This window comes from Eupeodes corollae, chromosome 2 (genome assembly GCF_945859685.1).
Source record: "Eupeodes corollae chromosome 2, idEupCoro1.1, whole genome shotgun sequence".
NCBI classification, from domain to species: domain Eukaryota; kingdom Metazoa; phylum Arthropoda; class Insecta; order Diptera; family Syrphidae; genus Eupeodes; species Eupeodes corollae.
This window is the reverse complement of record NC_079148.1, coordinates 153,328,471-153,341,121: the sequence shown is the minus strand read 5'-3', so window position 1 is coordinate 153,341,121 and position 12,651 is coordinate 153,328,471. Positions and strand designations below refer to the sequence as shown.

Genomic DNA, 12,651 nt, shown 5'->3' with positions numbered 1-12,651 from the left:
AAATAGCCTTGACACTTAAACCGAAAGGGTTAAAACTTCCAAATAAATATTTAAAGCAGATTACGTTCGGAAAATCCAAGTAACAACTTTAATTAAAAAAAAAGCGTAAACAATACAGAAACAAAATTGCTTAAAATGGTTTTCGACTCAAGTGTTCGAAATAAAAATAAAGGAATTCACTTCATACTTTTGCTATCCAACACAAAATTCTGTCATCAATATTTTGTAAAACTATGAAATATATCAAAAGGCAGCTAAGAAAGTTGAGATATGTGTGGATGGGATTGCAGCTTCTTTTTTGTTGTTAAACTTTCTCAGGGACTAGTGAACTGATTTGAACACCTTTCTTCGTATAAGCTCTCACTCAGAAGTCAGAAAAACTGTTTCAATAATATTTGATGGTTAAAAAATATGGTTACAGTTAAAAGTTCGTGCGTTCCAGTCGCACATTTTATTTTATTTCCTAAATAAAAATAAATGTCAATATGATACATGTCGCTTTCATATAGGTAGGAAACTTTTGTTAACTCTTTATGACCATTAAACACGAGATTCATAAAATGTTGGTAATACTACTTAACAAAAAAAAAATACCTAACAACATGAAAAATACCTTTTACTTTTATTCAATTAAATTTATCCAAAAATTCAAAGAAGAACTTATTAATTCCATGGAAAATATTTTCCATCAAAATTAAGCTGGCAAATTTATCGCATTACATGTCAAATTATTTGAATACCTTTTGGTTGTATTCCTGGAAATAGGTATCATGCCAGACATAATTCAATTAGGAAATTTCCTTAATGACTTTTTATATACTCTCAAGTTACTTGTAGGTTCCTTTATAAACAATAACTGAAAATGACTTGTCCGTGTCTATTTTTTGTCTTACAATTAAAACAAATCTATCCCAAGGATTTCATTGATTTTTTGTTGTCCTTTGGATCGTGTTTTTATTTCTCTCCCCAAAATGACCATTAAGAGCACTAAAATGTGTGACAAAATTAACGTGACTAAGGATTTTAAACAAAAATAGTCCCACGGAGGTTTTTCAAAAGTTAGTTTTGATGTAAATAATTACTGACGATTTTTTACATTTGTTTACAACATGTGGATGTGAATTGTGGAAGGGATGGTATTTTTAAGTAAATAACTTGAAGATATCAACATCACTTCTGATGACGTTTGTTTGTTGGATTTCGAAATGGAATGGAATTTGAGTTCTAATTTCTCAGGTGTATCCTTGATGTATACTTTATACACAATCTTCGTCGTCGTCACGTCCTCAATATAGAATGTGGTCCTTTTAACTCGCTTAGTTTCTGAATCGTCCTGAGAAGATGCGTACACAAATATACACAAACTGAGAAGGATTCAAATTTAATTACTTTCTTCCCTTCGAGGCTTAAGTTATTTCAATTTAACTCTCGACTTTTATTCAAATGACTTCAACAAACGACACGATGACGAAGCACCAAGAAGAAACTGGGAATTAATTACAAATTTACCCTAAATAGTGTACCATCTTTACCGTGTCTTCTTGTCGCGTATTGAAATACTGTCGTATACCTTACGTAGCCGAACGATGCGACGACAACCCGACTACGCGATGCGACGCAGCGTTTCGCTTTGTTTTGTTTGAAGATTTATTCCGAAGAATTTAAATTGAATTGCTGTGAAGAAGATGAAATCAAGTATTTTCTAACAAACATCCTTTCCTTAGGCTTCAAGACAGGTATACCTTCTGTCTTTGAGTCCTGTTTCAGGTGATGAAATATTGTGATTTCGACTCCCTATAAATATACGTAGGAACTCAGAGAAATAGAGAAGGGTTAGTAAGTTGGTTTACGTTAAATGTTTTGAGTGTTATATAAATACTCAAAGATAAATTCAATACTTCAAAATTGCGATGTTGATATTAAAATTAAGTTATTAAATTGACCTTTAAAAATTCCAAGTTTAATTCGGTTGGGATCTTGTGTGTCTATCCAATTGTATGAATTATTTTAAATGTCAAAGTCTTTTTTCAAGTGACCATGGCAGTATCATTTTTTTATGGAGAAAAGTCAACAACAAGGACCAAAACGTTCTTCCAAGAAATGCACTAAACCGACTTTTGTACTGTAGTCAGGATAACACATTCAAATGTTTGTCTAAAAGACGATTTACCCTTTTGACATAAGAAAACTGACAATTAAAAATAAAATTATAAATGTTATTCTAAGTATTGCGGTGTTCTGTATTTGCGCAAAATGTCACCCTGAAAAAAGGTACCCCGCATTTGTTAACCTTTTTTATTATAGAGGTGCTATCTCTCTAGAACAAGAATAATACCTTCACATTTTTCCACATCGCTGCTAGCTGATTAAAATTTTACTCGTACCTTGATGTGTTTTGTTTTGTTGTTTTCCTAAAATTATATTAAAATAAAAGACACAAGTGCCTTTGACATAAAATTTCATTGAAAGTAGGTACAACAAAATGTAATGACATAATATTTATAAAATTATTTGTACAAAAAGAAAAACAGGAGAAACCTACTTACCTATCCTTTTTATTCCTTTGATTAATGGATATCACTTTTGAAATAAGATAAGGGCGTTAATAAACGAAACAAAAATACAAAAACCACCTCAAAACAGTGATGTGATGTGATGTGCTGGTGATGGTATTCATTTGTCTTGGTTTTCTTACACTGATTTCTAGCACGTGCAATTTAGAATACAGTCGAAGTCAAAAATATTAATACACTCTGAAATTCCACACCGTTTGATTTGATATAAGATGAAAATGAAAATGGGCAGTTGGCTTCACTTGTTGTGTGAGCTGGAATTCATATGGATGTATATAGGTTGAGATCCGAATGCAAAATACGCCATAATGTTCCGTAAGGCAGTCCTTATTCCCGAGAACGACGAGTAATTGACACTTTGAAGTCTTCGACAACACTTTCAATTACAGCAGCGATATTTTTAGTGGTACGGGTGGAACCTGGTTCTAATTATGAGGTTCGCGGCGGATCGTTTTCAATTCGAAGCGAAAACAGTTCTTTCTATATTCCGTTGATTTGACACTTTTGGTTCGACGGATTTCATTTATGGTGAATATTTATTCTGAAAGGGAGGAATATGACGAATCCCAGGAATCCCCAAGATGACGGGTGTCCAGGAGACTGCTTAGAAGCAAATCTTCTCCCCTGGATCTCCCTTCAACTGAGTAAGTATTGTTTCCTTTTAGTTTAAGTTAAATAAATCAATTAATCTAAACACTTTGTCTTAATAGATTTATCAAACTATTCGACTTTCGAAAGAAGCTTTTGTCTTCATTTTGCAAGAGATCAATGAGGAATTCAAAGATCAGAACAGCATTCCTCCAATTTCAAAGCTTGCCGTTACCCTGAGATTTCTTGCTGAGGGATCGTACCAAAAAGGAGTTGGACAAGACGTACTTCTTGGAATGGCACAACTAACAGTCTTAAATTATATTATCCCACAGTACACTTTTTTAGCCCGATATTCAGGACCAACGAGTGGTTCCGTTGCAATGCCCTTATTTGGCTTCATAAACTCGACGAGAGTTGATGTCGATTTGTTTGCTTGTTTTTATCGTTCCTTGATTGAATTTTAAAATTTTATAATTTATTGTGAATAATTTATAAGAAAATAAAAATAAAGCTAACTCACATTTTTTTATAATCACAACGAAGAAAGAATCCACGAAATCGAACAAATCGCCTGTGAACCCGCCAAAAAAAAAGCTATTGGATTTCATCTCGCCACCAAACATTATGACATTTCAAATTCGTTAATTGGTCGACAAAACGAAGAAGGCGAAAGCTGAAGCAATAATTGAAAAATGGCAAACTCGCTAGCAAAACGGATCGCCGCGAACCTCATTATCAGGCCTCTTATCCAGGCCTCACAATGTTTGTAACCAATTTAGGTTCTTCAAATTTCTTCACAATTTTGCCAATTGCTTGCGTAGCTGGACGGTGGTCTAAACCATGATCCTTTCTTAAAACACGAAATGTGGATGTTCTCAATTTGAAAATCGTTTCAAAAATTAATGATCTTGGCTTCAAACCTATTTTATCTTATAAGAAAACGTTGTTGTTAACATTGGGTTTAATTTGAAAATAGTTCTTTTAATAATAAAATTAAGATCTACAAATGTACTACTAAAAAAAGTTAAAAATATTTTTCAAATCCAAATATTTCGAAAACAATTGACTTCAAAATTATTTCATTCTTTACAAAATATTATTAACAAATTAAGATTTTATTTGAGAAACATCCATTTGGTATTTTTAATATAAGAAATAATAACTTTCCAAAATTGGTAAAAATTGATTTTCAACTTAAATCTCGGGAGCAAGAAATAATACTGAAATCAAACTTATTTTGATATATGTATGCACAATACTGTTGTTAACTTTTTTGATAATTTTATAAAAAGATGCGAACTATAACTTTTTTACAAAAAACTCAAACAAATAAACGCTGATAAAAATGGCTATCTACTTTTTTGAACAATTAAAAGTATAGACTTTAAACTTTTTTTTCATTTTACGCAGAATATTAGTTATATTTTGTAAAGCTTTTAGAAATACTGGCAGACGGGAACGAATGAGCTTGTATAGTGTTTCTGAAAAAAAAAGTGATCAAAAAGATAATTTTGTTTGCCTCTAGGATTGCTTAAGGCTTTAAAGTGTTTAGTCATTGCCGATTTAATCCGAGCGGATGAAACCAACTTGGATCTTTTCAATAGAAAAGTTCCTCGTGTGATCTACACGGTCCCATATCGAAGGGGAGTGGAGAAGAAGATGGAACGACGAGCTGTACGGGCTGTAAAGCGACGTAGATTTAGCCAGAAGGGTAAAAGTCTAACGACTAACATGGCTGGGTCACATAACGCGCATGGAAACCAATGCTCCGGACCGGAAAGTCTTCGAATCTACACCCACAGGACAGCGCAGTAGATCGAGCGTGAAACTGGGGACATCTAGCTAGGAGCCGAGCTAGATGGTGAAGTTTGTTGGGTGAGGCCCCAGCTCACACAGGACTGTAGCGCCACCTTAAGTAAGCAAGTAAGTCACTGAAGAAATATTAACAGATTGTACCAGAATATTTAAACTTTTTAATTTTAAGTTACCAATTTATAAGAATAATTTTAGTTATATTGAATGGTTTTGACATCTAACTACCTTAACATTAAAATAAGGTGGAAATCTTATATTTATGTCTTTTGTGTTTCGTCTCTAGATATAAAAAAAATGGACTGATATTTTGAATGCTATTGAATTAAACTATCAGGTTTGTAAGAGAATGCAATCTTTTGGGAATTTGATCTTTTATAACTTCAATAGAAAGATTCATTCATTGAATCTATTCCCCTTAAGATTGTTACTTAAAATTTCTAACTAATGAACTTTTAACTACAATTTTGACTACAATCAATTGAGAAATGATGCATTAGTTGCGTTCACTTGAAGTCTTTGCATTCACATTTTAATATTTGAAATTTTGTATGACTAATTCGCACATTTGTTACTGTATTCTTCGATCTTTAAGTTCTTGAAATGATTGTGGAGCTTTCGCATAGACTATTTTCAAATGGTTTTGGGGCCCAACCATGATTATTTCTTCGAGATATAAAACGGTCAGGAAGTTTGTAATCTATATTTTTTTATCCTTAAATGTTTACAATTCTAAAAGCGAATTTGCAATTTTAAAGCATGTTTTACTTGTCAAAAGTTAAAAGATGACAACCTAGCGGGTTTTTTTAAATGAAACCTTCGTTTGAAAAATTCTTTATTGCTGTATTTTCAGAAATTTTCTGAAGTCATTCATCCGTTCACAATTTGCAATCAAAAGTACCCTCTTATTTTATTGAATCAACATTTTAAATAACAGCCTTCAATGTTGACAGAAACTGTTAATTACCTAAGCCTACCAAGGACAACTGTCTTGAAGTTTTCCTACAACATTGATTTTGATTAAAGATCCTAAAAAAATTGGGTAAAAACTAAGCGACCATATATTTTATTATTGGTATTTCTCAAACCTCCTCAAAGTCAAGTTTTGGTTTATGAAAAATGGATTCGATTGACTTCTGATTACACATGCGGTTTATATATGGTCTGGTCATGTCCTTGAAATAGAAAGTAAAATAGTGACAGTCTATACCTAGAAGGAACAAAAGTTTTCACCATTATGTCTGTACATTTTGTAGGTAGAGTAGATATGAAAATAAATTTCGCAACATGAAGAAAAAATAGTAATGTTATGTATGTCTTATAGACATTTTTATTTTTCTGTTAAAATAACTAATGTCGAACCTGCAACAGCAAAAAGGATATTGGTATCATCGAGAATACAAATATGGCACAGCATATGGTTTTGGTTATTTAGTTTTTCCTGCCCTACCTTATATATTCTTCCATTGAATATGGTGACATGTATATGTTTTCTTTTTTTTTCGAACTCCAACAACAACAACTTCCTTTTCTTTTTAGAAGTACATAAAGAAAAACATATATAAGTAGAAAAAAAAATAAACAGCGAACGAATACACGTGACCTATATTTCCTAATAATTTTGTGCCCATCCTTTTACACCATGTATGAGGACGAACTCGGCCCTAATCCTGCTGATGAACATAACATATGCTTGTGCAGTTTTTCTTTCGCTAAATCGGCTTTATCACCAACCCATATCTGAAATTTATCCTTAACCACCACCAAACGTATGCACAAACACATATACACCAAAAAGAAAGCACAGAACGGTGAAAGTATATTATGGCTGACTTTCAAAAAAAACCAAAAACAAAAATGGTCAGTGAAAGGATCCGTGAGAAGGAAATCGACCATGGACTAGTGGAGTGAAAGACATTAATTAAAAGCAATGTTGTAAGTGCGGATTCTAAGTAAAGATATGTACAAAAAGGATATGGTTTGTGGTGCACCATTCGCAGTTAAGTTTAGTCTGTGGTTATTTGTTATTTTTGTTGTATAACAGTTAACACACGCAAATTTAAAGTCGTTGTCCGCACCTGTTGGGAGCAGTCATTATGTTGTTTACACCCACACTCAACGTGTTTGACATGAGAATAAGTTTTTCTTTTTTATTTTAGGTTATGTAGGCTTGCTAACATACATACGTACTGTCATATGGTACAAGGTTCATCTTGAAGTCACGTTGAAAGTGAATTTTTTTGAGGTGACCAACATAGGCTCTTTCGGGGAAGAAAAATTGATAAGTCATCACTGTTTTGGATTTGAAAAACTCTTCAAGATCAGACAGAGCTTTAATTTACTTCAAACAATTTTCGGATCTAATAATGCTGAAGACCATTTTCCAAATTTTCAAAAATTATTTAGTTCCAAGAAACTTAAAAATAGAGAAAACCTGGAAACACAAATAAGCCTTCTTAAAAAATGAGAAAAACACTTTAGATAATATGATCAGCGAAGTTCAAACTTAGAAATGGTTTCATCCAAGGGTTGGGCTTAAAAACGTTACTTTTATTAAATTTAAATCGATTCAAAATAAAAATTGAAGTTTTGTACACCACTTTCATCGTTATAGTTTTAAGTTTCTGTTTTTGAACTTCCAATATATTTTTGCGAATTTCAAGTGATTTGAATTTGAAAAAAATTCAAATTATTGAAAAATAGATTATACAAATTTTAGCTTTACTTATTTTTATTGATTCTTGGCAAGTTCTAGCTTCTATATTATAAAAACGGAGAAGAAATGCAAAACGATTTTTTAGGAGGGCAAATGTTTTTAATATATCATTTTGAGTAAAAAATACTTCAAGACGAATCTTCGACCGTAGCAATATGAAAAACTTTTCGAACCGATATTATTAAAACTGTCTTCGGCAAAGAAATGCAATTCTTCAACTATGTTTATTAAAAACTCATATTTTATTGAAAAGACCTGAATAAATAAAAACTGTATGATATGTGTTAGCTGAACAATTTACCTTGATTTTTAATTTTGATTTCAGCAAAACTTTCAACCCACTGAAAACAATCTTCCAGGAGACCATATTTTAACTAAGAAGAATTTCAGTATATTAGTTAAACAAATATTGATAGTGTGCATATTGCTTAGTAAAAGAAAACTTGATAATGCCTTACCATAAGATTCGGCGCTAGGACCATTACTATTAGTATTTTGTATAAACAGTTCAACTAATTCATGATGCATCAAAGTTGTATAAGTTTGTATAAGTACATTTAGTTATTAGATTTACAAAATTATAGTCTCAGAAATTTTATAGTGGAATGATCAGTTATTCTTTCAGCTACAAAAAAAATCAAAAATATTTAAAGTATTTTTAAGTACTTATTTATTCATTTTTTTCTGTATGGAGAAAATTTGAAAATTATTAAGCTTTTTCTGTCCTTTTGATTTATACCTATATGTACGGTTCAAAATGCCCAAATCTTTCAGAAATTCAGGCTTAGGGAGGTTGGTTTTCATAATTGAACAATTCGTTTTCAGAATTAAAATCGATCTATTTCTGAAACCACGATGTTAGTCATTAATCGAAGGGTTTCAAAAATTATTAAATTTAATTTTATTGTGAAGGTGAAGTGAAGGTTTACATAATTCTTTAATTTTGATATAAAAACTATGTATCGAAGAAAAATCTTTGGATTAAGAATCCTTCAATTATAACCAATTTCGAAAAAGCTGTTTTGTGAAAATCATAGTTAAATTTTAAGATTGGGTCTTAACGTTAGTTCGCTTGAAATGAAAAAAAAACAAAATCAATGATATTTTATTTTATAATTTAGAGCAAAATCGTTTTAACGACGGCGCTCTATTTCCTTTGCATTCCCAAAATAAGCTCTACTTTCAATGACCAAATCTAAACTTAAATGATTGATTTATGGGAATCGGGAACATTTTTTTCAATGATAGACATTTCAATGAACAAAATGACCAACCTGTCAAAAAAAAATACCAATGATTGGTTTCAAAGATGAAGACCGATAAGAGAGCTGAAGAATGGAAAGAATACACACAGACTTGCTTGAAACCTTAATCTTAAAACACGTAAAAGATTTTGTGACGATCAATCCTTCTCGTAATTTTAAAGCAACAAATACTTTCATTTTCAAACATACAATTCCTCCACTGTTTACCACCCTGGCAGCCGCATTAGAAATTCGTCAAACATTAGCATCAGTGTTAATTTTTTCATCAAACACATTTCGTGGTGGCAGGCCTACCCTTAGTCCTTTTTAGTGTGTACCCGGGTAAAATATATAAAAAAAGCTTCTTAATTTTTGTTAATGTAACATTATCCCTCTGATGGCTGGCCAAAGGACGAAAAAAGTGAAAAAGACGTATAAAACATTGTGATGTGCATGTACAACACAGTATAGTGATAGCCTGTTGGTTAGCGTTTTTTCTTTGTATTATATTTTTCCCTTCCCGTTCCCGTTTCCGAGACCTGACAACTCGCAACTCACAAGTAAAGTATATAACCGCTCTGGGACAGGACGTCATATTAATGGCGTTAATACATACCTTCAAAGTGACCGACCGCGACGCGACGACTTCACTTGGCCCGTAAACATGATCTAATAGTTTCGTTGAACGTTTTGTGAAAATCAGACGTGCCATTCCTAGGAAAGTATCGGACGTTAACGCAACAAGTTTGTCCATCGAAAAAGAACGAAAGAAAGCGGTCTTCAAAATTATTTTAAAAATTCAATTCCTCTAAAAGGACATCGTTGAAAAAAAAATATTATCTCCATCAAAAAAGAAAAAGCAACTTCCATTTAAAGTTACAACGAGGGTGGAAAAAAAAGCCTTTTTTTCTGCTGCTAAACAAGCGAAACCCCAACAGAAAGGACATCAGGGAAGGGTGAATGTATTTCGATCCATAGCCACCACCCCATCACCATCATCATCATCATGAACAAGCAATCAACTAGTGGGGCGGTAGTCGGCAGTATCGTCCGCGGCGTCGATAGTAATATTGAAGAGGAAAAGGACGATGGCAAAAGTACATCGAACGTTAATGGCGGCAATGGCGGTGATATTGGTGGGGATGACTGGGACCGCGATATTCGCCGCAACAACCGGAAGAAAACTGGAATTCTTCGATTGGACATATCGAAGCCCAGGCATTCATCAGGTGGTTGCGTGGAATTCCAAGAGCAACCAGTTTGGTTCGGTGAGGTGGGTGCTTTATGGTGTTGTGTTCTCTCTTAAAGTAAATAAGCAACAGCTTACAAATATTCATTTACCGTTATTGGAGTATAGACTGCTATACAGGAGATAGAAGATTGGTAATCTTTTGTGGAGCGGGTGGGAAATAACATTCCTCTAAGTGGTTTGGGAAAACAAATGGACACAGGAAAAAATAAAAATATAATTGTTGTGCAATTGCAGGAAAAACCATTTTCCTTTTTCATTTTGTTACTCACTTTCGTTGCGTTTGTTGCGGTTATTTAATATATCTCTACAAAGTGCGGAATTTTTCTCTTGCTGTTCTTTTTGTTTTTTGTTCACGTTGAGTTTTTGGGATATTACAGTGTTGAAAATCGTATTGTTCAAAGGGAGTTGAGAATTTAGGAAGTTTTGATATTTTTTGAAGTTTAAACGAATAACGATGTAAATTTTTCTAGAATAGTGAAAAATGAAAAACTAACAAAATAATATAGTTACCCTGTTAATGGATGATGAGCAATTTTGATACAAAATTTTTGATATTTTTTAAAACACACCCAAAGCTTGTGCTTTTTTAAGGCCTACGGTGTAATTCTTTTTCATCGAAATTGTGCGTTAAGAAAATTAAAGTAATATGTATCGACCAACCCTTCGCGACAGAGTTTATAATCTTCGAACAGACCTGGTAAGTGAAAGTTCATATCGTTAACATCTGGAAAATTCTTCTTTTTTTAACTTTATTCTGTAGGATTTTTATAAGTTCAATTAATGTGGAATTTCTGTTGAAAATTAAGTGTCTTAAGATTTAAAGATGAAAAAAGAAAACTGTAATTAAAAAATCAAGCTTTCTAAGAACTCTTTTATTTCTCGATGCTTAACTTTGAAGTTTTTATAAGTGAAATATATTGAAGAAAACTTCTCTTTATAAAAAACTTGCTTAAGAAGTATTTCTTAAGTAAAAATATAAAAACGTTTGAATTTTAAAACTTATAGAGTGCTCTATTTCTCTTGGATCTACTTTTCCAAAATTATATTTTTAATATTTTTCAAACTTATTGTTCCAAATGGTTAATTTTATTTCAGTCGATAAAATCAAAAAAGAGTGTTTGCACAGAATTAAAAATATTTATTTAAGAAGTTTCATTATAAGTATTGAAAAAAAAAGATCGCTTTGTTTTTGTGGATGTAAGACTTTGAAAAAATAAAAAATATTTAAGTTACCCTGTTAATGGATAATGAGCTATTTCGATAATTCTTAAAACATATCCAAAGCCATAAAAAAATTGTGTGTTAAGAAAATGAAAATACTAGTTACACTTATCGGCCAACCCTTTACAACTGTGTGAAAGTGGGAGTGAACAAAAAATAGTTTTTAGTTTTAGTGTTCTTAATTTTGATCGATTTTAAAAATTTCTTTAAAGACGAGTCCATTATTTTCGATTTAGAGTGAAAAACGAAACATTTTAGAACTATTTTAGAAACATTAAAAACAGATTTTAGAAACAGATAAAACTTTTTGAAAATTTCTGAAACGTTAGCTTTAATCTGGAAGCTGACGAAACATTCCTGAAATGTTTTTCTGATTATAAATCAAAATGGAAAATATTTTTAAAGAAGAATGTTCGTGAGTGGTTGTTTATAAAGCATAAAAAAGTCACACAAATTTTGGAGAAACGAGAATTTGTCCAATTGATCAAATTGTGTAAAACAAAAAAAGTTTTTTGGAATCCACTTTCGAAAATTTTATTAACGACTCGTAAAACAATATAAGGAGATGCTTTGCCTAGAATTTTCAAAATATGAATTATGAAAAAATGAGATATACAACCAATTAAACAAGAAAATTGAATTTGACCGAAATGTTTCAGAAATGTTTTTCAAAATGGATAAAAACAAAAGATATCAGACACATTTCTCTTATATTTATTAAATATTTCTGAAACAAATGGGACACATTTAACAAGTATTTCTTAAACAATGTTCAATTCTTTTTGTGGATACACCTTCAAAAAGTTGTATTTAAATTTAATGGTTCTACCAAAAAGTGCACAAAGTGCGTCATCTACGCGTTTCCTATTTCAACATTCAACATTATCATTACACAAGTGAACTTAACTTATTTTAAGCTTTTTTTATTCGATATAAACTAAAATAAAAGAAAAAAAATCCAAAACCTCCCCTAACATTGTTTTTGTTGTTTTTATACTGTTTTCGAACTTACATTAACAAATTTGATTATTTTGCCTTTCCAAATGCTGTGAACCCAGAAACGTAGTAGTTAATCTGTTCGTGTTAGCCAAAAAAATTATGCAATATTTTTATTCATTACTCGAAATAATTTTCAAAAAGGTTTCCTATTCTTGATTTGTGAATATTATTTATCTTCTAATTTCAAAGGCAAAAAAGTTTTTCTAATTTTCATTTTTTTTTTCTTCAGATAAACAAGAAACA

At 31.6% G+C, this 12,651-nt stretch overlaps 1 protein-coding gene and 1 long non-coding RNA gene across 2 annotated transcripts in view; one reads left to right on the top strand and one right to left on the bottom strand.

The window, feature by feature from the left end:
- Positions 1-12,651, bottom strand: part of LOC129944309 (uncharacterized) — a 48,243-nt gene that overhangs the window by 13,028 nt on the left and 22,564 nt on the right. The gene's annotated exons all lie outside the window — the stretch shown is intronic.
- Positions 10,739-12,651, top strand: part of LOC129944301 (transmembrane channel-like protein) — a 34,540-nt gene continuing 32,627 nt past the window's right edge. Inside the window, exon 1 of the mRNA XM_056053648.1 lies at positions 10,739-10,885. Within this exon, the coding sequence (XP_055909623.1) occupies positions 10,835-10,885 (51 nt within the window). The 5' untranslated portion in view covers positions 10,739-10,834. The remainder of the gene's footprint in view (positions 10,886-12,651) is intronic.